The sequence below is a fragment of the Triticum aestivum genome, chromosome 1D (genome assembly GCF_018294505.1).
Source record: "Triticum aestivum cultivar Chinese Spring chromosome 1D, IWGSC CS RefSeq v2.1, whole genome shotgun sequence".
NCBI classification, from domain to species: Eukaryota; Viridiplantae; Streptophyta; class Magnoliopsida; order Poales; family Poaceae; genus Triticum; species Triticum aestivum.
The window spans coordinates 17,516,575-17,541,094 of record NC_057796.1 but is presented as its reverse complement, the minus strand read 5'-3'; the positions used below and the strand labels follow the sequence as shown (position 1 = coordinate 17,541,094).

General features: G+C 49.7%; 1 protein-coding gene across 1 annotated transcript; it reads right to left on the bottom strand.

Annotated features, from left to right (window-relative positions):
• Positions 1-7,055: 7,055 nt before the first annotated feature.
• Positions 7,056-10,012, bottom strand: LOC123179989 (phospholipase D alpha 2). The gene is made up of 3 exons (XM_044591931.1): positions 9,810-10,012; positions 7,744-9,682; positions 7,056-7,653 (listed from the first exon to the last, which is right to left on the bottom strand). The coding sequence occupies exons 1-3, from the start codon at positions 9,915-9,917 to the stop codon at positions 7,217-7,219; spliced, it is 2,484 nt and encodes an 827-aa protein (XP_044447866.1). The 5' UTR covers positions 9,918-10,012; the 3' UTR covers positions 7,056-7,216.
• Positions 10,013-24,520: the final 14,508 nt, after the last annotated feature.

The following is a 24,520-nucleotide window of genomic DNA, read 5'->3' as shown; positions in this document are numbered from 1 at the left end:
AAAAGGAGAAAGGCCAAAAAAAAAGGCCAAATAAAAAAAAGGAAGGCCCAAAAAAAGAGAAAAAAAGAAGGGACAATGCTACTATCCTTTTTCCACACTTGTGCTTCAAAGTAGCACCATGATCTTCATGATAGAGAGTCTCCTATGTTGTCATTTTCATATACTAGTGGGAATTTTTCATTATAGAACTTGGCTTGTATATTCGAACAATGGGCTTCCTCAAATGCCCTAGGTCTTCGTGAGCAAGCAAGTTGGATGCACACCCACTTAGTTTCTTTTGTTGAGCTTTCATACATTTATAGCTCTAGTGCATGCGTTGCATGACAATCCCTACTCCTTGCATTGACATCAATTGATGGGCATCTCCCTAGCCTGTTGATTAGCTGCGTCAATGTGAGACTTTCTCCTTTTTTGTCTTCTCCACATAACCCCCATCATCATACTCTATTCCACCCATAGTGTTATATCCATGTCTCACGCTCATGTATTGCGTGAAAGTTGAAAAAGTTTGAGATTACTAAAGTATGGAACAATTGCTTGGCTTGTCATCGGGGTTGCGCATGATGACAGCATTCTTGTGTGACGAAAATCGAGCATGACCAAACTATATGATTTTGTAGGGATGAACTTTCTTTGGCCATGTTATTTTGAGAAGACATGATTGCTTAGTTAGTATGCTTGAAGTATTATTATTTTTATGTCAATATTAAACTTTTATCTTGAATCTTATGGATCTGAACATTCATGCCACAATGAATAAAATTACATTGAAAATTATGTTAGGTAGCATTCCACATCAAAAATTCTATTTTTATCATTTACCTACTCGAGAACGAGCAGGAATTAAGCTTGGGGATGCTTGATACGTCTCCAACGTATCTATAATTTTTTATTGTTCCATGCTATTATATTATCCATCTAGGATGTTTTATATACATTTATATGCTATTTTATATGATTTTTGGGACTAACCTATTAACCTAGAGCCCAGTGCAAGTTTCTGTTTTTTCCTTGTTTTTGAGTTTTGCAGAAAAGGAAAACCAAACGGAGTACAATTGACGTGCCAATTTTTGACGATTTTTTATGGACCAAAAGAAGACCCCGGAGTAAAAGAGTTGGGCCAGAGGAGTCCCGGGCCGTCCACGAGGGCGGGGGGCACCCCCCGGGCGCGTGGGCCTGCCTCGTGGACGACTCGGGCACCTCCTTGACGTGAGACCTACGCCAAAATTTCCTATAAATACAGAAACCTCCAGAAAATAACCTAGATCGGGAGTTCCGCCGCCTCAAGCCTCTGTAGCCACCAAAAACCAATCGGGACCCTGTTCCGGCACCCTGCCAGAGGGGGGATCCCTCACCGGTGGCCATCTTCATTATCCCGGCGCTCTCCATGACGAGGAGGGAGTAGTTCACCCTCGGGGCTGAGGGTATGTACCAGTAGCTATGTGTTTGATCTCTCTCTCTCTCGTGTTCTTGATTTGGCACGATCTTCATGTATCGCGAGCTTTGCTATTATAGTTGGATCTTATGATGTTTCTCCCCCTCTACTCTCTTGTAATGGATTGAGTTTTCCCTTTGAAGTTATCTTATCGGATTGAGTCTTTAAGGATTTGAAAACACTTCATGTATGTCTTGCATGTGCTTATCTGTGGTGACAATGGGATATTCACGTGATCTACTTGATGTACGTTTTGGTGATCAACTTGCGGGTTCAATGACCTTGTGAACTTATGCATAGGGGTGGCACACGTTTTTGTCTTGACTCTCCGGTACAAACTTTGGGGCACTCTTTGAAGTTCTTTGTGTTGGTTGAATAGATGAATCTGAGATTGAGTGATGCATATCGTATAATCATACCCGCAGATACTTGAGGTGACATTGGAGTATCTAGGTGACATTAGGGTTTTGGTTGATTTGTGTCTTACGGTGTTATTCTAGTACGAACTCTATGATAGATCGAACGGAAAGAATAGATTCATGTTATTTTACTACGGACTCTTGAATAGATCGATCAGAAAGGATAACTTTGAGGTGGTTTCGTACCCTACAATAATCTCTTCGTTTGTTCTGCGCTATTAGTGACTTTGGAGTGACTCTTTGTGGCATGTTGAGGGATAGTTATAGGATCCAATTATGTTATTATTGTTGAGAGAACTTGCACTAGTGAAAGTATGAACCCTAGGCCTTGTTTCCTAGCATTGCAATACCGTTTGTGCTCACTTTTATCATTAGATATCTTGCTGTTTTTATATTTTCAGATTATAAAAACCTATATCTATCATCCATATTGCACTCGTATCACCATCTCTTCGCCGAACTAGTGCACCTATACAATTTACCATGTTTGTATAATAATTGCCATGTTGTAATATTTGCAGAAACTATAGAGCACGGCCGAGACGAGGAAGCAGAACAGGTGTTGGGGGACATAATCGCAGCGGGAGCTGATGTCTTGTCATATCTCAACGACACCGATGGTCTGGAAGGACATGGTGAAGAAGCAGGCTACGGTGATCGAACAATGGAGGAGGAAGGACATGATTATGATGGCTCCGGTGACGGAATCCTGGTGGAAGAAGGACACCGTGATGACGGCTCCGGTGAACGAACAGAGTCCGGCCAGGTATATATATTAATTAAGCCTGTGCTGACTAGATAATTGATGCATTCATTGTTTTGATATGTACACATATTAACTCTCGTCTTTCTTCTTTTTTCTAGCCCTCCGGATCGAGCACAACTTCGGTAAAGAAACGAGGCCCGAAGAAAAAGCTGCGCTCGGATGAAAGGTTCATGATCACAGCAATCGCACGCGATGGCCAACCGATTGAACCCATTCGGACCAAGGAAGCATTTTCTGCTCAGTGCGGGGTTCTTGTTAGGGACAAGATCCATATCAGCATCCACCAATGGTTTAAGCCTAAGAAGGTAGACCTTGAGGTGTCTTATGTCAACGATATGCGCAAAGATGATCTTTGGACCGCGCTGAAGGAAAATTTCACCCTACCGCCAGAGGAGGATCCGGAGAAGCCAGTTAAAGAGCAATTGATCAAGTCTCATGCTCTTAAGAAGATGGCAGATCTATTCAGGAGGTGGAAGAATGAGCTGAAAACATCGTTTGTCGACCAAGAAAAGCCACCAGAATTCACCGGCCGATATGAGAAGATCAGAGATCACTGTCCCGCATTTTTGGCCCACAAGACATCGGACAAGAGTAAGAAGATGTCAGCGAGAAACAAGATAAATGCTGCGAAGAAGGAGCATCACCATCGCACGGGGTCACGCGGCTACCTCAAAGCCCGGCCGTTGTGGGCCAAGGCTAAGAATGACCTGCTTGATAAAGGGGTCGAACCAGAGACATTGAACTAGCCAGACCGTTGACGGACTTGGTTCTTTGGGGTTGGCGGAACCTTGGACCCTGTATCAGGGAAGTGCGTTTGGACGAACGAGCAACTGCGAATACCCGTCACGAAGCTTCAGGACTATATCGCCGCAGCGCAGCAAGGGACGTTCGTTCTAGACAGAGAGAACGGCGAGCTCACAATGGCACTCGGGAATCCTGAGCACCATGGACGGACACGAGGCACGCCAGGCTCCATTCCGTGGAGGGCTGAGTTTCCGGACGTAGGCGGTTACAAATGCCAGGAGAGAAGGAGGAAAGTGGAGCAAATCCAACTGTAGAAGCTGCACGCAAGGGTACAAGCGCTAGAGGAATGAGAAGCAGTTCACAGCAAGCGACCTGCCGAAGCTACCCCCGAAGCTACCCCGCCATCTCAGCGGACAAGCAGCGTGGCTTCCACCGAGCTGCTTCACTTGGAGCCTGTCTTCACGGCTCCTGCTAGCTACCCCGTGGATACTATCACGGAGTCTCAACATTGCCACCTTATGACGCAATGGCAGAACTTCAAAGTCAAGGCGGCTGTTGGCTCTGTTCGACCTCCTGAACCCGGCGCAACTTTTCACTCTCGTCCAATTCCAGAAGGATATGCTAGGGTGACGGTGGATGAAATAACGGAGGGATTTGAGGACCTCGAGCTTGACCACCCTACCGGTGAAGGGGAGACTCGACTGGGTTCTGCTCTGAAGACTCCATGCCTATGGCGGAAGGAGCTCATCAACCTTCCGAACTGGACGCCTCTGCCTCCTCCTCCTCCTCCTCCGGCGAGTCAAGGCACTCCGCCTCCTCCTCCGGCGAGTTATCAGGGCACTCAGCCTCCTTCTCAGGCGCGTGGCGGCACTCCGCCTCCTTCTCAGCCTGCGCCGGCGTGCCCGAGCAGCCAGCCTCCTCCTTCTCCGCCTCGTCAGCAAGGGCGGAAGAGACCCTCTGCCGCTCCGGCTGCTCCGGCGCGTCGTAGTCCTTCTCCTTCGCCTCGTAAGCAAGGAAAGAAGACAGCCGCAGCCGCTCCGTCTGCTCCGGCGTCTAGCAGTACAGCCAGAGGCGGGAGGCAATACCGATTCGGTCCATCTCTCAAGCCTCTAGAGAAGTTACCATACGAGAGGACCGTGGAGGAAAGCGCGAAGATCGTGGAAACCGAAGTGAGGGACTTCTTTCAAGCGGTGAAAGCAAAGAAACATCCACCTCCGGAGGAGAAGATAGATCCGGTGAAAGCAAAGTGCACTATCGATGCCCTGAAGAAACCACCACGGTCTCCGCCTAAAAACAACTATGAGCGCATTACTGAAAAGGTATATATCAAAGCGGAGCGGTCGGGAAGTACTATCAGTGATCGAAGGTTAGCAGAACGACGAGCTGGGAAAAAAATTGCCCAGCTCGGTGAACAAGCGAACCAATCATGGCCCCGCTCAAGGTGTCTAGTGATATCGTCCCTAATAATCTAGAGATTTTGCCCAATACCAATCTTGGAATTACCTACCCGACGATGTACATTATGATTTCTTGGAGGTGGACGAACATAAATACCATTACGGGAAGCCTCTCGTCAAAGATGAAAGATCTCTAACAACGATGATGCGAAGATTCCATGATTGGTACATGGAAACCTGCAGAGAGTCTGGGGGGACGAATACTTTGACGCTGAGAGTTAAAGAGGAGCACGACCTCGTTGGAATTGATCTGTTGTCTATTCCATTTGAGAAGTTCTTCCAGTTTTTCAATCAAATGGCCCTCGATAAATTAACGATCACTTGCTACTGTCTGTAAGTACTACTTCTGTCATTAAGTCTCTATATATAGCTCAGCTCTTTCATTGCATGTATTTATAATTATCCTCGCTATATTATGCAGATTGAAGATCGTCGAATGCAGAAAAGCAGAAATGTATGATATTGGGTTCATTAACACAAATCTCATAGATGAATTTACGGTTAAATTTCAAGCCAAAGAAGCCGAGCCAACTTGCTCAAATCGTTGGTAATAAATCAAAACAAAGATAAAATACTCTTTCCTTACAACTTCAAGTGAGTGTTACTGTCTGTGCATATTCGGTTTCCCTTATTACTCGAGGTTATAGTAATGTAATTGATGAGTTATGCATGCGTGCGCAGCTTCCACTATATTCTCCTGGACATTAAGCTTGAGCAGGGACTAGTAACCGTCTTAGACTCGAGACGAAAAGATCCCGAGACCTATGCGGACATGACTAAAATTCTCAAGAAGTAAGTTCAATCGATCATTATCGCACCATATCAGAAACTTTTTGTTCATTTCCTGATATCAAGTAATTATTTTTTTTGTCTCGCAGGGTTTGGAAAGTATTCACCGCACAATCTCCAGGACTGCCGGGGGAGCTGCGATTTACATACCCGAAAGTAAGTACTACTAGCTAGCTAGTTCCGCGCATCTCCCGTTTATTCTAGCTAATTTTATCAATGCCATTTATAATGCTTCATTATCAGTTTGATTGACCTCTATTTCTCGTAAAGTGCTTGTGGCAGGAACAAGGGAATGATTACTTTGGATACTACATGTGCGAGTTCATCTATAACACGACTTGCAAAAATAAGCGGGGCTACTCTAAAAAACAATATGATGTGCGTAAGCAATAATATTCACAATTTCATTTTATTACACCATCATTTCTGTTGAGTTTCATTCATATATATGTATTAACCCACTTCTTCAAATTAGACGTGGCAGATGCGGAATGAACTCCTAGCAGAAGATCGCATGAAAGTAATTCAAAAGGAATTGGCAGGATTCTTTCTTGACCACGTCATCAAGAAAGCTGGAGAATACCATGTTGCAGCTGAGTTCATATATAATTAGGGGATTATATTGTAAGAGATCTTAATATTGTATATATGTAGCCAGTAGCGTCGGATAGATATACGAAAACTTCTTGTTCGCCCAATCTCTCGGAGATGGAGAGGTCGATATCACTTCTCTCGGTATGCATATGTTCATGACGAACTTCTGTACTTAATGGTTTTCTTCATTTGCTTACTAGCTAGCGTGTCGAGGGCCTCTCTATACGTATAGTACGTAGTGTCGACCAAGCACGGAGATAAGAGAAGACACTTCTCTCTATTAGCTAGCTAACACCCTAAATTAACCCCCCAAAACCCCTAAACCATCCTCTTTAAAAAAAACTCAGCTCCTGCCAGCTACTGACGCGTGGATGCCTAAAGGCCCTCCTGCCTGGCTCGCCGCAGCGGCCACGTGGAGGCCCATATGTTCCGGTTGGTGTAAGAACCGGGACTAAAGGTATAGGGCTTTAGTACCGACCCTTTAGTCCCGGTTCCACAACCGGGACAAATGGGCCTTACGAACCGGGACAAATGACCCTTTTCTACTAGTGCCCTACCCTTATGAGCACCTTCGAGAGACTGAGCCGGCATATCATCTTGAGATTTACGAAGTCACCGTCCCTCGGACTTAGAACGTGTGAGCAGCACTGCTCGAGGTACAGGACGTGGCTTGCATAAATCACGGCTCACGCTAAAAGAACAAGCTAACAGAAAATAAAAAATAGGTTTAGGAAAAAACTAGTAAATCCTAATGAAGATACAATAGTTTTTTTAACACAGTACATACGTAGACGCTCAGACATATGCACATGAATTCACTCATGTAAATGCACACACACCTTACTTATATAAGCATCTTAGAGAAAATGAGCGGACACATAACAAGAAAAAGGACAATATTTGTAGGCAAATAAGTTTAATTCTAACTAAGATAGCTAACACGATGCGCAAAAAAAAAAAACCCGGAGGTGCCAGGATTAATCAACACAAACTAGGAGCGGCAAACCTGGAGCTATGTGCTCAGAAAATAATCTTTTATTCCCGTTGGCTCACCAAGCACGCGAGCATCTGTGTCAGGGAAGAATTCAAATCCCGTGACCGCTGAGACATTGCCGGCCTTGTCTACCGAGACGGGGTAGGTGAGCAGGTGGCCTGGGAGGTCTTCCGGCAGCTGGTCGCCGACGTAGAGGCTCCAGTACTCATCGGCCATCTTGTTGACCCTCTGCACGCACTCTAGGCTTCCCGGGCGCAGGAAGTCATCGTGCGTCTTGCCGAGGTGCTCGTGCCAGAGCGACATCCGGAAGCCATGGACGTGCCCCTTGGCGAGCTCGGCGCCACTGGTGATGCGGTGCGGCTGGTACGCGCCGATAGCGATCTCGCTGTCCCTGTACCCCGCCATGGACCGCTCGTTGAGGTTGGCAGATCCGACAATGATGTACTCGTCATCAACTGAAGGAAACGATGAAGAGAAGCTGAAGAAGCAATGCAATGCAAGCATATATTAATGGAAAGGGTGGGAGAAATTAAGTAGTGTAGTACCTATCATCATCTTGGAGTGAACGTAGATCATGAACCGGCGTGCCATCTGCGCCCTGGCATAGTCCGTCCCGTCCTGCGGGCGGTGCGGAGGCTGGTACTCGCCGCCCTTCGGGTTGCTTGCCTCCCGGTTCCCTAAGCAGAAGAAGGTAAGGTAGTCCCTTGGGTTGGCGTCTATCCTCTTGGCCTGCAGCGCAACGGCGATGTCGTCGTACATCAACGCCATCGTCCTCCTCTGGTTGTCCAGCATCGCCTGCCTGTATCGGCCCGTAGGGGCGCCTTCGGACCACATGGGCACCACGATGTAGACCGCGAAGCGTTCGCCGTCCTCGATCTTCCTCACGATCTTGAGCGAGAGCTCTCTGGGGATCAGCTGGCACGCCCCGACGTCCCCCGGGTCTATGCCGTCGTGGGACTTCCACTGGAAGGAGCTGCCGATGAAGTACTGGTTCTCGATGTAGATGAAGCTTTTGGCGGCACGTATGGCGTGGATGTAGGCGTCCTGGATGCTCCTCTCGTACACCCGGTGCTTGTCCTGGAGGAGACCGGCCTTGAAGGCGGCCTCCATGGAGTCGGGGAAGCCCACGGTGTCGATGTTGTCGATGGACCGGAAGAGCTGCACATTCCACGCCTCCTGGTCGCCGGGGAGCGTGACCGCCCACGAGGCCGGCGCGACCTTGCCCTCGAGGGCTGCGAGGTCGACCAGTTGCTCCTTGTCGCCGCCGCCTTTCTTCCTCCAGCGCTGCTCGAAGTTGTGGAGCACGTCCCACGCGACGGGGCCCTCGACCTTGGCGTGGATGTCGTGCCATGGCTCCCTGGGCCCGCCCTTGCCGAGCGTGGCGTCCTCGTCGCTGAAGTTGACTTGGCTGAAGTCGTCGCCGTGCGGCTGCCCCGCGCCCAGCGTCCTGAACAGGGAGTGGGACTGCGTGTCGTAGCGTCCATGGCACACGTCGAGGCCGCCGAGGAAGCTGACGATCTGGTGGCGGCCGTCCGAGCCCGACGACAAAGGCGGCAGCTCCTGGTCCACGACGATGGCCTTCTGGTGGTGGCTGTAGACGAACGTGTCCGTCTTGGCGTCGAAGATGTGGCCTCTGACGTACATGTTCCTCGGGCAGAGGACGCACTGCACGCGGCTGCCCTGGAAGTAGTTGGCCGTCTGCTCGTCCCTGGTGTCCATGAGGCCGGCGAGCAAGCCATCGATGGAGGAGACGTCGTTCCACACCAGCATGAGCACTTGCACGCCCTCGCCGGCCTTGCGCTTCAGGAGCTCGCCAAGAGTTTCCTGCTTGCCGTCCCGCTCCCGTAGGAGCGTGATGTGGGGGAACACCGACCAGCCGGTGATGTACACCAGGTGCCGTGCGTTGCTGATGGCGTCGTACAGGTCCTCCCAGCAGTGCCCAGGCTTGTAGAGCCCGCCGCCGTCGAGCTGGATCTTGGGCTCGAACTCCTCGGACGCGTGCGCGTCCTGGTACAGGGTGACCCTGCACCCCGGCCTCTGCGAGAAGAAGGTGCGGGGCACCCCGAAGCTGCCGCCGCCGCCAACGCCGCCGCCCCACGCCAGGCCTTGGTCGGCGACGTCGCGGAAGCTGATCTGCACGTGTATCTTGGGCCCATCCGGGAGCTTCTTCCTGTTGGTGCCAAGGACGTCGAACCAGCGGTCGATGGTTGTGTCGTCGCTGAGGAGCTCCCGGGCGGGCAGGTAGGCGCGGCCGAGGACGGTGTCGCCGTCGAGGCCGAGCTGCTCGATCATGACGGAGATGACGACGTCGGCCGCGTGGTGGGCGCAGTAGGCGCGGAGCGGCTCGTTCCACCGCGCGCTTCCGGCGGCAGGGACGGCGATGGTACGCGTCCGGGCGACGCATGCACTGCCGAGGAAGATGGCCGCGTACATCCGCGGCAGGCCCTTGCCCAAACCCGTCGTCTCCTGGACACCTTGCACAATCTACGTACGAGAATTAGTTGCTAAACGGCTTAACATGATGCCCCTCTAAGCGGTATAGCGCCACTATAAAATAGATAGCACGCTATTTCAAACCATGATATAAACTGATAAGATTAAGAAGACATACATTGCCGAGGAAACCGGGGACCTTGCCGGTGTGGCGCGAGCGATCATGGAGGTTGTCAGCCCCCACGATGGTAGCATCGATGGTGCCGTGGAGCCGCAGATGCGCCATTGCTAGCAACTACGTCCTTGGATCCCAGTACGCACGCTAAGGGAAATAGTGGAGGATGTGGTGGTGACTGCTGGGCAAGCTGCTGCTTCACTAGCTAGGATGGTGGCACAAAGGGTGTTGCTAGGCAGTGCATTTATAGCCGGCCAGAAGATGCTTCAGCACGTGTAGATTGAGAGCCTGAGGCTAAATTAATCAACTAGAGGACTAGGAGGTACTTTAGATAAGCAGCGTCGAGGAACCGAGCGTCGCTCGGGTGGCTAGCGGAGCAGCAGCTTTTGAGTCTTGGACTTGGCGCGGCGTCCTCAGTTGTTTCTTCTATAAAACTAAACCGCCAAGGGCTAGTCGTGGTAGGTCTAGTTAAAGATGAGCAGCATCCACAAGGAGGTTTAGCTGTGGTTCCTATTCAAATTGTACCAATTGGCCAAGTAGTGATTTATAGGTTAATTCATCATGTGCCACATGGCTAGTTGCCTCAATCGATTCAAGGCAGTGCCTATTCAAATGAAAAATTGGCAGTGAACTTAGGGCATCTTCAACAGATGTAAGATAGGTGTTGGTAAATTTGCCACTTAAAACATAATGATGATGTGGCATGTAATAAATGTGGAGAAGAACAAAGTTGTTATATGTAGATAACCAACAAGACTAACAAACAACCTGTTAGAGATGCCCTTATAGCCGGTACGGGTCCTACGAGAAAGATGCTTCAACATGCACGCGTAGATTGAGAGGTCGAGGCTAAAGTTCATCGACTCTTGCTCTAGACCAGCAGCGTCCACAAGGATCGAGGTGCAGCCGTGGATCCTATTCAAATCACCTAGCGCCCAATTAGCCATGTGGTTTATAGGTTAATCCATCGTGTGCCACTTGCATGGCTAGTTGCCATTCAAATTACCTAGCACCCGGTTGGCCAGAACTGTTTATAGGTTAATCTATCATGTGCCACTTGCATGGCTAGTTGCCTCAATCTCACGTGCTAAAGCAAACTGCGCGGAAAGCCCCATCTTGACGCTACATCCTTATCCTGCTTTGTATTACATATATAAAAGTCTTTAACATGCTTTCTTGTCTGTTACTTTTGTATACACATGGAGAATCACCGGAAACAAGCATCACTGAAATATTATTAATGAGAAGTCCAATATTATTATCTTCACCTTAATAATCAATATATTTAGCTTGTACACGAGTCTACGTAAGTCATGTGGCGTCGTCGATATAGTTGATCCATTAATGTGATGGGCATTCTTAATTTTACTACGTATGTGATTACGAGCTGCAAAACTAGTTAGCTAAGACTTTGGTGATCTAGTTTTTGCTTCAGATGCACATATATTCGACAACTTGCTTCAAGAGTAAACTAAGGGCTCAAACTACATGAAAAACAAATGATTTTAACCACGACGAAGTGTACGCCGAATGTTACACTCAGTTTAGTGTACACGGCTTAGTATGTTTCGGCTTAGGGGTTATAAGCTGAGTGTTGGATATCAGGAACATGGCTTATAGGTAAGCTGAGTATAAAACGGTGGCACCCGGTAAACAAAGTGAGATCACGACCAGCATCATCTAACGGTGACACAACATGGCGTGACAATAAGCCGTGTGTTACACTAAGTCGTGTGCGCAGTGGGCCACACAGTTTACAAGTAAACCGGGACGTCCCTGTAAGCCGTATGTCAGCTTCGGTGAACGGCTTACACGTAAGCCATGTACTTGAAGAACGCCGTGTGCCCCTGGGCATGTACGGCTTATCCTGTAAGCCGAGTGTGTTCTCCCGGCTTTCTCCGGCAAGCTGGGCCGCATTTGTTGCCACGTGACCATCGTAACCGAGTATGCAGCTGGCACACCCGGAGTATATATACAACGGCAGATACCATCTGATCCTTTGGTTTTTATACGCCGTGTGTATTTTCTAGGCTATATGGCTTACGGTTATGTAAGCCAAGTGCTTTAACTGGGCGGCACGGCTTATTCAGTATACACCGAGTGCTTTCCCCTTGGCAGTCCGGCTTAGATATGGTAAGCTAAGTATTACATTGGGCTTATATACCAATCTGCTGTTTCGTTTGTTTGTTCGTTTGTTTGTTCGTTTGTTTGTTTGTTGTTTCATCCGTATCCAACAATTTATATGTCTGCAAGGGTCATCTTATTTGTGTTGTGTCAGCCGTATCCAACAATTTATATGTCTGCAAGGGTCATCTTATTTGAGCTAGGGAGGTTGGAGGCAGAAACCGATCTGCAAAACAAGTGCATCGCTGCTGCCTCCGTCCCTCGGACCGCCACGCACACAGAGCAAAGAGCATGTCGGTTTGCTGAGGTGGCCAGAGAGCTTCAGGAGGTCCAGAGGGCCCCGGAAACCCAAGCTTGGCTGAAATCAGAGACTAGCCTGGTAGCTTCTCTGCTAGAGCCCTGCAAGTCACCATGTATGGCGGCACGGTAAGCAGTCGTGTACTCCCTTCGTTCCTAAATATAAGTCTTTTTAGAGATTTTAATATAGACTCTTAGTATGTAGTCCATATTGAAATATCTAAAAAGACTTACATTTCTAGCGGGCCTCAACACCTGGGATGACACCTTTAAAGATTGTGTTGTTCGGATTGATCCGAGATGAGTCGATGCCCATCTTCCTAACCATGTGCTCGTAGATTAGGCTGAGGCTGCTTCCTCCATCCGACGCGTGTCAGATGGAAGTCATCAACAAATGGGTCCAGGACGAGGGCTGCAGTCCCGCCGTGCCTGATGCTGGTCGGGTGGTCATGTTTATCGAATGTTATCGGGTAAGCATACCATGGGTTAAACTTTGGGGCCACTGGCTCCAACGCATAAATCTCTCGAAGTATGCGCGTCTGCTTTCTTTTAGGGGTGTGGGTGACGTAAATCATATTGACTTCTTTCACCTCGTTAGGAAACTTCTTTTGGCCCTAATTGCTGGGCTGCCGAGGTTCATCCTCGTCTTCACTGTAGTTTTGGATTTTATTCTGACCCTTCGTCGCTATCTTGTCCGTGGTGCCATGAATTCGGCAAGGCCTGTCAATGATTTTGTCGAGCTGGGTTGGACCATCCTTGTTCCCTTTAAAGGGTTTTCGCTTCGGTCCGGCTTTAGGTCCGGTGAACCCTGCACTGATTGTGGCGTCCTCTGTGTCCTGATTGCGGCGTCCTCTGTGTCGCTTCTGCCATTTCTGTGCCTGCTTTTATTTTTGTTGCGCGTGGGCTTGTCGTTGGCATCGCAAGTCTCCGAGGTACCTACTTCACCGTTATGAGAGCTACGAGCTAGCCAGCTATGTTCTCCCACGCAAAAGGAGTTCACTACTGAGGTGAGGGCTGCGATGGTCCTCGGTTTATCCTGACTGAGATGATGTGCTAGCCATTCATGTCGAATATAATTTTTAAAGGCCGCGATGGCCTCGACATCCAAGCAGTCAATGATCTGATTCTTTTCAGTGAGGAAGCTAATTCCAAAATTTCTGGGCTGACTCGCTGGGCTGTTGGGTAACGCGGGCGAGATCATCAGCGTCCGGGGCTCAGACATACGTTCCTTGAAAGCACGCCCGAAAGGCGTCTTCAAGGGCCTCCCAGCTGCCGATGGAGTGCAGAGGAAGGCTATTAAGCCAATGCCTTACCGACCCTTTTAGTTTGAGCGGCAAATATTTGATGGCGTGGAGGCCATCTGTGTTAGCCATGTGAATATGGAGAAGAAAATCTTCGATCCATACGGCTGGGTTCGTAGTGCCATCGTACGATTCTATATTGATGGTCTTAAAAGTTTTCTAGGAATTGATGTTCCATTACCATGTCTGTGAAACAGATCAGGTGTGCTGGACCTTGGAACTAGGTAGTATCCTGTCGGAAGTCGACAGGTGCACGTCCTCGTGATCCATAGATGGACCGAGGAGGTTTTCGGGAACTATAAAGTGTTCGGTTTCGAGGCTCACGTCCTCCTCGGATTCCAGCATGTAGTTATCATCGGCCCCTTCAAAGAGGTCGTCGGGATCCGAGTGCGTGGGGATTCCCTCGGGGTCGACGTGGTGATCTGGGGAGGCTTGAACGTCCTCCTCAGGATGCTCTACATCATTGGCCGCCGTATCGGTGGTGCCGTTGTTCCCACTGGGTTCCGCGTTGGTACCCCTTCTGCGTCTCCACTGGCGTCTTGGAAGGGGTTTTGGGGAGTCGCCCATATAGACATCGCAGGTGGATGTTGCGGTCCATTTGCCGGTGTTTCTCAAAGACCAGGTGTTTCCCAGGAGGCCTTTGACATTTTCATCCATGTCGGTGGCCTCATCATAGTCTAGTACATCGGTTAAATCATCGATGGTGGCAACTAGGTGAGTGGTGGGTGGGGTATAAATTTCCCGGTCATCGGCTTTAAGCCCAATGAAATTGTCATGCTCTGGATGCGGTCAAGCATCTTGTTTAGGCGAGACGTCTCTTCGGTTCTTACGACCGGGCTATAGGCGGGGCTGACTCGAAGTACAGCAAACATATAGCTCGGTATTATTTCAGTGCAGAGAAGACCCACGGGCGACTCTAGGTCCAGTGCTGGGGTTGGTTCTGAATTTGACATAGTTTCAGAGATAGGGGCAGGATTCCCATCTGAGGCAGGAGCCGAGGAGAGATCACTCGGGGTCGTAATGTCGGGGACTTCCGGCAACGCCAGAGACCCCAGCCCGGTGTTATGAACGGCGTTCGGTCCCGAAGCTGGGGTTCCGTCATTGGGAGTCTCCACCGCATGGATGGGGTCCAGCTTGTCAAGATTAGCCCGTCGTCGGGAGTCTCCGCCGCCTGGATGGGGGTCCAGCTTGTCAAGATTAGCTTGCCGCGGGCATCCGTGGTGTACTCCAGGCCTCCAAAGGTCATGATACGACTTGGGGCCTAGTTTTCCATGGAGGCCAGATGGCTAGCAGAGTCGGCGCAGAAGGTCATGCTGCCAAACACAAAAAGTTGGCCTGGGACGTAAATGTTTACGCAGCCGTTGTCGCGGTTGATCGGCAGATGAGCCATCGATCCTTCTATCGATCTCATAGCGGAACTCTCAATGAAGCACCAGTGTCAGTGTAAAAACTGGCAGACCTCGAGGTATGGGGTTCCAAGCTGTGGATTTTTGTAACTAGAATAGGGGAGACGATGTTTACCCAAGTTTGGTCCCTCTTAATAGAGGTAAAACCCTACGTCATGCTCTTGTTTATATTGATGAAGATGTTACAAGTATAGAGTTGATCTACCTTGAGATCTATAGATGTGGTCAAACTCTAGGCCTAGGAGGATGAGATTGCGTTGATGTCCCCTCTACAAGCGAAAACCCTCGGCTTATATACACGCCGAGTAGGGTATCTATGGTTACAGAGTTGGTATCCTGGCGTGGAGGTGGTGGAAGAGGTCTTAGAGTGTACGGCAAGTCTTCGGTAGATGCAGTCTTGATCTCCTCCCCAGTGTACGGCCTCGGAGTCCATCTCATAAAGAATGAGGGCCCCTTGGCCCAGCCCGAAGTGTGGGGACAGGCTAGGTTGGTACCCCCTAGCCCATGACACCGTCAACTACCGTTGGCATAGGTAAGAGCTATGCCGACGACTTTGTCGTCGGCATAGTACCACTACTGCAGGATGCTACTAACGCGACACTACGATCAGAGACCCTTCGAGAAACTATGTGCGATGCAATAATTGCAAATGGTGATGTATGAAAACTGTCAGAAATGTATAAAATGTTTGCGATGATGGATGCATCAAACACGGTTCAGGTTTTCATTGCGTGTGCGATGAAGGGCATACGGTTCAGTTCAATTAACTGTTTGCGAAGAGGAGGAACAAAAGAAACGGGCAGCCAGATGAAGGCGTGTGCGATACACAACATACGGTTGACTCGGATGAACTGTTTGTGATTAGGCAACACAAAAGAAACGGTCAGCTAGATCAAAGTGTGTGTGATTGAGAGCATACACTTCAGAAGGATTAACTGTTTGTGATTAGGCAACAGAACAGAAACGGGTCAGCCAGATCAAAGTGTCTGCGATTGATGGCATACACTTAACATGGATGAACTGTTTGCGATTAGCCATAATAAACTGAAACAGTTAGATAGATCAACGTGTGTGCGCTAGACGGACACACACATTCTAATTAAAAGAACCGTGCGCGATGGTGCTGACATTGCCTATTGCGGTGCACCCTACGGTGCAAATGCCACGTATGCGACCGAGAAGGCGTACGTGCCCATGTTATGCCTTCCGGGAATAGTGCCACACTTATAACCGTCGGTAAATTTTGAGCATGCGTCCCGTCACAATTTTTTTAGAAGAATAGGGAGGCTGCGTCCCGTCACATTCCAAATTGCAAACCTGTTCACACCGATCAAAACCTAAACGGTTTCCCACTTAGGAGCGTATTACTTCGCGGTTATAAATACAACTACTCCAAGATGACTGCACATTCCTCCTCAACTCCTCATCCACAAAAAGTCAAAAACAGACAAGTCATTCATCATCGTCCCCTTGCGTCCGCCATGGCCAGCGTGAGTTCTGGGTCGAGAGTTTGCCACCAGGGAGAGGCGAGCTTGGAAGAGGGAGCACGAGAGATGTCACGCCTCGCCGCGATAGCAGCCAACATGTCCCGCCGCACGGCCGTAGCAGCAGAGTAGAGGTCCCGTCGCGCTGCCGAAGTAGCACGGAGGACTCGCCGTGCCGTCGATGCAGCAGACTGGTCCGGCCGGGCCGCGGAAGCAGAAGAGATGTCCCGCCGCGGCGCTAATGCAGCAGAGATGTCCTCCCGCGCCGCGCCGGCCTGGGAAAATGCCTCGCGGGCAGACGAGGACTCTTACAGGCGCATGCGTGCCCTCGTCCTTAGGCAGATGGATCAGATCTCCAGGTGGGAGAGGTTGCAGGATGACCTGAAAGCCTCGTTTGAACAGTCTACCGACGTCATCCGGCAACTAAATGAGAGCAATGCAAAGCTCCGGGCCGAGCGCGACCTGCTGAGGGCTAAGATCATCGGAAGTGCGGAGCAGCAGGAGCAGACCACTGCCTTGTTGAAGAGGACCGACGTCATCATCGAGAAACATATGGACGAGAATGCCATGATGCGCATCGAGCGCAGAAGTCTAGTGGAGAATCCGTGGATGCTCTCAAGCAGCATCTTGAGGACAAGAAAGAGCTCGTCGCTGCTCGCCGCGGAGACTAGTTCCCGCGGCCTGCTGCAACGCATCAAGAAAGTAGAGATAAGCGAGCCAGATCTTTGTCTTCCTTCTTCTTTTGCCCTTGTGTATTTCAGGCGTTGCCGCATGTGGCTTTTTTTAATTATGTTTCTAAATATGTAAAACAATTATTATCCACTGTCATCGTTCTTATATTCATCATGCTTTCTATAAGTCACAGTCGATGCTATATAGGTCCGTCAGATCTTACATCAAGATCCGTGCAAAACTTTCTTTTCAGATTTTCATTTTTCTCTCTTAAATTTCAGTCCAGTGAGACATATAGCCACGTCGTAGAACAGGTGCTCGGGCGCCATTAATGGAGACGTTGGAAGGGAGGTGTGTGGTGGGTAGCGCTAAAAGGGCTCTCCTCCCGATGAGCACGCGCAGGGGTCTGATCGCACGCCTCCCGTACTCAAATAGCTACCCCGCATGGCACCTCCTAGCCAATAAAAAAGGGGACGCGTGTCCGCACGTAATTTGTAAGTCGAACGCCCACGGTTTCAATAATACTTGTGTTTCCGATATGTAACGTGACAACACTTGTTCCAAAATGACTTTGTTGATTGTTAATGTGTGGGCCTTCGCAAATCGGACAGAAAAATTACCACAGCATGTTGGTGCCATGTTATGAGACCATGCCAAGTTTCATGATTTTCAGGCGTGTTTTGAAACAGGAATTAAAAAACCAAGTTTCTCCATCTTTCCAGCCGAGCCACGACGCCCAGATGTTTGAATTTCACTCCCACCTCTTGCATGGGACCTAGAAATTCACCCAAGTACACACATGTTATTTTTCAAACAACTTTGGTGCACTGGAGCATATGCATGTAGTTCAAATTTGAATTATGCACATTAAATGCCCAAAAACGCAATTAATGTATAAAAAAGGCGAAACGAGCCCGGAATAATTACAAAATTTAGCACGGTACTTCTATTTGGTCTAATCTGGCTGTGTAAAAAATTAAGGTGGGAGAAGGTAGTGTACGTATGTCGTTTCGCACACGGAGGTGATACGTTCCCTCTCGGAACCACGAGCCTTCTTGAGGGAATCTCCGGTTTGCAAGATGTCTACACCAAAGCTTGTCCCAATTCGGCCAAAAAAATACCGCAACATGTTGGTGCCATGTCATGAGACCATGCCAAGTTTCATGATTTTCAAACGTGTTTTGGAATTACAGGAAATAAAAACCAAGTTTCTCAATCTTTCCGGCCGAGCCACGACGCCCAGATGTTTGAATTTCACTCCCATCTCTTGCATGGGACCTATAAATTCACCCAAGGACACACATGTGATTTTTCAAACAACTTTGGTGCACTAGAGCATGTGCTTATAGTTTGAATTTGAATTATGCACATTAAATGCGCAAAACTAAATTAATGTATGAAAAAGGCGAAACGAGCACGGAATAATTCCAAAATTTAGCATGGTACTTCTATTTGGTCTAATCTGGCTGTGTAAAAAAATTAAGGCGGGAGAAGGAAGTGTACGTATGTCGTTTCGCACACGGAGGTGGCACGTTCCCCCTCGGAACCACGAGCCTTCTTGAGGGAAGCTCCGGTTTGCAAGAAGCTTACAACGAAGCTTGTCCAAATTTGGCCAAAAAAATTACCGCAGCATGTTCGTGCCATGTCATGAGAGCATGCCAAGTTTCATGATTTTCAGGCGTGTTTTGGAATTACAAGAATTAAAAAACCAAGTTTCTCAATCTTTCCGGCTGAGCCACGACGCCCAGATGTTTGAATTTCACTCCAATCTCTTGCATGGGACCTAGAAATTCACCCAAGGACACACATGTGATTTTTCACACAACTTTGGTGCACTGGAGCCTGTGCTTGTAGTTCAAATTTGAATTATGCACATTAAATGCCCAGGAACTCAATTAATGTATAAAAAAGGCGAAACGAGCCCGGAATAATTCCAAAATTTAGCACGGTACTTCTATTTGGTTTAACTGGCTGTGTAAAAAAATTAAGGCGGGACAAGGCAGTGTACATATGTGTTTCGCGCACGGAGGTGACACGATCCCTCTCGGAACCACCAGCCTTCTTGAGGGAAGCTTCGGTTTGCAAGAAGCCTACATGAAAGCTTGGCCCAATTCGGCCAAAAAAATCACGGCAGCATGTTGGTGCCATGTCATGAGACCATGCCAAGTTTCATGATTTTCAGGTGTGTTTTGGAATTACAGGAATTAAAAAACAAAGTTTCTCAATCTTTCTGGCCGAGCCACGACGCCCAAATGTTTGAATTTCACTCAATCTCTTGCATGGGATCTAGAAATTCACCCAAGGACACACATGTGATTTTTCAAACAACTTTGGTGCATTGGAGCCTGTGCTTGTAGTTCAAATTTGAATTATGCACATTAAATGCCCAGAAACTCAATTAATGTATAAAAAAGGCCAAATGAATCCGTAATAATTCCAAAATGTAGCACGGTACTTCTGTTTGGTCTAATCTGGATGTGTAAAAAAATTAAGGCGGGACAAGGCAGTGTACGTATGTTGTTTCGCACACGGAGGTGACACGTTCCCTCTCGGAACCACGAGCCTTCTTGAGGGAAGCTCTGGTTTGCAAGGAGCCTACACCAAAGCTTGTCCCAATTTGGCCAAAAAAATTACCGCAGCATGTTGGTGCCATGTCATGAGACCATGCCAACTTTCATGATTTTCAGGCTTGTTTTGGAATTACAGGAATTAAAAAACTAAGTTTCTCAATCTTTCCGGCCGAGTCACGACACCCAGATGTTTGAATTTCACTCCCATCTCTTGCATGGGACCTAGAAATTCACCCAAGGACACACATGTGATTTTTCAAATAACTTTGGTGCACTGGAGCACGTGCTTGTAGTTCAAATTTGAATTATGCACATTAAATGCCCAGAAACTCAATTAATGTATAAAAAAGCCAAACGAACACGGAATAATTCCAAAATTTAGCACGATACTTCTATTTTGTCTAATCTGCATGTGTAAAAAAATTAAGGTGGGAGAAGGCAGTGTACGTATGTCGTTTCGCACACGGAGGTGACACGTTCCCTCTCCGAACCAGGAGCCTTTTTGAGGGAAGCTCCGGTTTGCAAGAAGCTTACACCAAAGCATGCCCCAATTCGGCAAAAAAGTTTATTACAGCATGTTGGTGCCATGTCATGACACCATGCCAAGTTCCATGATTTTTAGCCATGTTTTGGATTTACAGGAATTAAAAAACCAAGTTTCTCAATCATTCCGGCCGAGCCACGACATCCAGATGTTTGAATTTTATTCCCATTTCTTGCATGGGACCTATAAATTCACCCAAAGACACACGTGATTTTTAGCAAACTTTGATGCATTGGAGCATGTGCTTGTAGTTCAAATTTGAATTATGCAGATTAAATGCCCAGAAACTCAATTAATGCATAAAAATGCCAAACGAACCCGGAATAATTCCAGATTTAAACACGACACTCATTTACTAGTTGCATGTTCACTGTACGTAAATGTTCTAGCAATTCAAATACCATCCTTTCCATCCGTAACACCATTTTGTCTTTCAAAACATAATGAAAAAAATCAGGTATACCACAAACAGTTTACTAGAAAGAATCCTGTGGGATGCGATATAAAATATCTTGGCGCACCGTCTTGTCTAGCTTACGCAGGAAGCTTCGTCGTCTACAGTCCATCGCCCCCGCTTGAACCACACTTGCGTGCCAGTTTCTCGCGGCACCGAGAGAAAATTTTTTGCCACCGCGGAAATATCTATCTCCCCGCCCCCTCCCTCCTACCAAAAGCCACATTTCCATTGTTCCTCCTTGCTTTCCAAGTTCAAACCTTCACTCCTGCTTACTGGCAGCTCAGCCTCCTCGCCGGCAACCCTTCTTCTTGCAGTGCCACCTCCTCGCCGGCCACCCTTCTTCTTGCAGCGCCGCCTCCTCGCCGGCGACCCTTCTTCTTGCAGCGCCGCCTCCTCGCCGGCGACCTTTCTTCTTGCTGCGCGACCTCCTCGTCGGCAACCCTTCTTCTTGCTGCACGGCCTCGTAGATATGGTCAGGTAATCCACACCCACCCACACCATCCTCCTCCTTTCCCGTCCCACATGCCCTGACTGACGGAGCGACACCTTCCACCGAAATCACTGCCCCCTCCTCCAATTAAGCGCCGCCCACAGCAATTTTACATGTAGTATAACGTGGAGCTGAGTAGCATGCGGACGCACGCACGAACGAGGTCGCTATGGCTGACATGCGTGTCGACCGCCAGATCTTGGAGGAGCACCTCGTCTTCGAGGCCACCGTCGACACCGCTGATACGTCCATTTTGCATCATGCTTTTATATCAATATTTATTGCATTATGGGCTGTTATTACACATTATGTCACAATACTTATGCCTTTTCTCTCTTATTTTACAAGGTTTACATGAAGAGGGAATGTCGGTGGGAAACGACACCTATGGGATCACAAGAATCCCTACTACGGTTGGCGGGGCGCGGGGTTGTGAGAAGAGCAGGTCTAACAGGAAGCACATGGATCGTTTATCCAAGTTCGGGCCGCGAAGATGCGTAATACCCTAGTCCTGCTTTGCTGGATGTATTGAGTGTTCTTGTGTTCTTGAGCTAGCTACGGGGTGTAACTTGCCCAAAAGAGCCGAATCCCTCTCCAGTATGCCATGGGCCTCCTTTTATAGTCGAAAGGGGCTGCCACAGTGGCACACAGGAGGTGGAAAGGTCTACAGTGTTGCTAGCTTATCGGGGACGGGAACGAGGCCCGTCCCGTCCGTCGCCACCTCGCCTCGCTTCGACACGCGCCCAGGCCAGCGATGCATGTGTCGCCATGTAGGCAGGCAGGCAGCTGAGGTGGCGCGGTGGTAGGGCCTTCACGAAGATCTGCATGCCACCACGCAGGTGCTTGCTGAGTTGGCCTGGGAGCCGTATGTTGCCACGCAGGTGCCTGCCCAGCTGGTCGGGCTGGCAGCTGCATGCGAACGGCGGTGGAGTCTTGGTCGACGCGGGCCTGGCTGTGGCCCGGCTGATGTCCTCGGCAAGGGCCTTGCCGGGGGCCCGGCAAGGGTCTTTCCGTGGCGTCGCAGTCGTCCCCGGCAAGGCGCTTGTCGGGGGTCTTGTGGCTCTCCTCGGCTAGGATCCCGCCGAGGGTCGCCGTCTTCTGGTCCTTACCTGATCCTACATGTTTATGATCTTGACAAAGATCCGCATGCCACCACAGAAGTGCCTCCCGAGCTTTGGTTCCAACGTAGTCGTTGGCGGCGTTTGGAATTCTTGGGCTCGAGGGTGGCTCGCTCTGCTGGTATTGGGAAAGTTGCCCCAGCAAGGCTCTTGCCGGGGCCGTGGAGGCTGCCCCCGGCAAGGGCCTTGCCGGGGGAGTCCACCTCGCCCTTTTGCTCTTTGGTGTTTCTGGTCTTGGCGTTGCCTCGGTTGTCTTGTGCTTCGGCTTCTCTCTAGCTCCCCTCCTCTGCCCTGCTACGTGCGGCCGCGGCACGTGGCTCTGACTGCCCGTGCACAACTAAAGGGGTCAAAAGGAGAGCCCCTACTTTTGTACACCGACAGGAGCCCCCGGGCCTGGGCCACACATAAGCGCGACACGTTGTTGGGCCAGGCCCAGAACGGTGCGCGGGCAGGCGGGGCGGATTTTTACCGCAGTAACTCTTCGTCTGCTGCGCTTCCCCATGACCCGCATTGAGCGCGCGACGTGGAGGGTTGTGCGTGACATGGGGGTCATGCGTGGGGCGGTTCCCGCACGCATGCGTCACGTCGCAGTAAAGAGGCGGCTCACGCCTTCCCCATAAAAAGAGGGAGGCGTGGAGGCGCGGCTCATTTACTGAGTGGACTCGGGTCGCAGTCTTCAAGGCGCCCACGCCCCACGATCACAGGGTGGGGACCGGTCGCCTCACCTGTCCCCTCGATTCTGCTCACTCGCCACACGTCCTTCATGCAGGTGGCAGGCGGTGGGCGGGAAACCGGGCCATCGCTGATTGGGGCAGCGGGTTGGTTCCGATTCCTCGCGTCTCCGATGGCTGCATTTCATGAATGGGGCGGCCGAGCCCCGACCCCGTCCAAGGAGGGGGAGGGGGATGTCATCCCGCATCCTCTCTGCATCCATCCTCTTCCTCCTTCGCTCCTTTGTTCCACCCACCATGGCGAGAGGGGGTGCTGGGCCTTCGACGGTGGCGGCGAGGGTTGCCGCTCGACAGCGCGTTCCCCCTTCTCAGGAGCCCGCGGCGGCAGAGTCGGCCACGAGAGGAAGGGGGAGGGGCGAGGCCGAGGTCGCCGTGGCGGTCGGCGAAGAGGGGGGCGAGGCGGCGCGGTGGCCGTGCCTCCGCCAGCGATGCCTCCCGCGATGGACGGCCACGTCGGGGACCAGCCCCGCGAGTGTCGGGACCCCGATTCCAAGTCACACCGATCTAGCCTGTAACACCTCATATCACTTTGCGGCCTCAGGCACGGTACTCCCACGGGTGTCGCCTTACCATGGCCCGGGACCGTTTGCGCCTTTTGGCTCACGTATATGACAATGTCGCTAGCATCCATATGACAGAGAACCCGGGCCGACATGGCTAGTCGTGAACCCAAAGCGGCACTAACGTATGGGGACAGGCATACATGAATCAACATCGAACGTGTCGGTCAGCAGCGTGCGAATCCGGGCTGTAGCACTGGGCTAACAGGACTCCAGGAACCCGGGCTGTAGCAGGCTAGGCAGGACTCCGGATGTCACCGCGTGACATTTCCCCGAAGGGACAGACACAGGAACGATATGAAACACATGCCGGCCAGTCAAGTGCCCAAAGCAGTAGTGCTGGGCTAGCAGGACTCCGGTGAACCGGGCTGTAGCGGACTACTATGGCTCAAGGAGGCACTAGACTACATTTCCCCATAAGAGAGGCTGCTAAGGATAGACAACTAGATTGTCAGATCCCACACATACCAAGCATTTCAATCATACACACAATATGCTCGATATGTGCAAATACAACATGGCATCACAACAAGACTCTACGACTCAGAGTATTTATTCATTAGGCTCCGAAGAGCGAGATATTACAAACATGGGTCTCATGACCCAACATTCAGAGCATACAAACCAAAGCACATGCGGAAGCTTAACATGTCTGAGTACAGACATCTACAAATGAAAAAGGCTGAGAAGCCTGACTATCTACCAGATCCTGCCGAGGGCACAAGATCGTAGCTGAGGTATCAAGCTAAATGTCGAAGTCCACACGGAACTACTAGCAAGACTGACATCTCTCTGCAAAACATAGAATAGGCAAACGTGAGTACAAATGTACCCAGCAAGACTTACATCAGAACTATCTACATATGCATCGGTATCAACAAAGGGGGTGGTGGAGTTTAACTGCAGCAAGCTAGCTTTGACTCGGTGGCTATCCTGAACTACGACTGCAAGTAACTCTTT

Excerpts from the sequence above, each read along its gene's own strand:
- LOC123179989 (XM_044591931.1), bottom strand. The coding sequence starts at position 9,917 with ATGGCGCATCTGCGGCTCCACGGCACCATCGATGCTACCATCGTGGGG. Across the intron at positions 9,683-9,809 it reads TCCCCGGTTTCCTCGGCAAT|ATTGTGCAAGGTGTCCAGGA; the intron begins GTATGTCTTCTT and ends TCTCGTACGTAG. Across the intron at positions 7,654-7,743 it reads TCACTCCAAGATGATGATAG|TTGATGACGAGTACATCATT; the intron begins GTACTACACTAC and ends CGTTTCCTTCAG.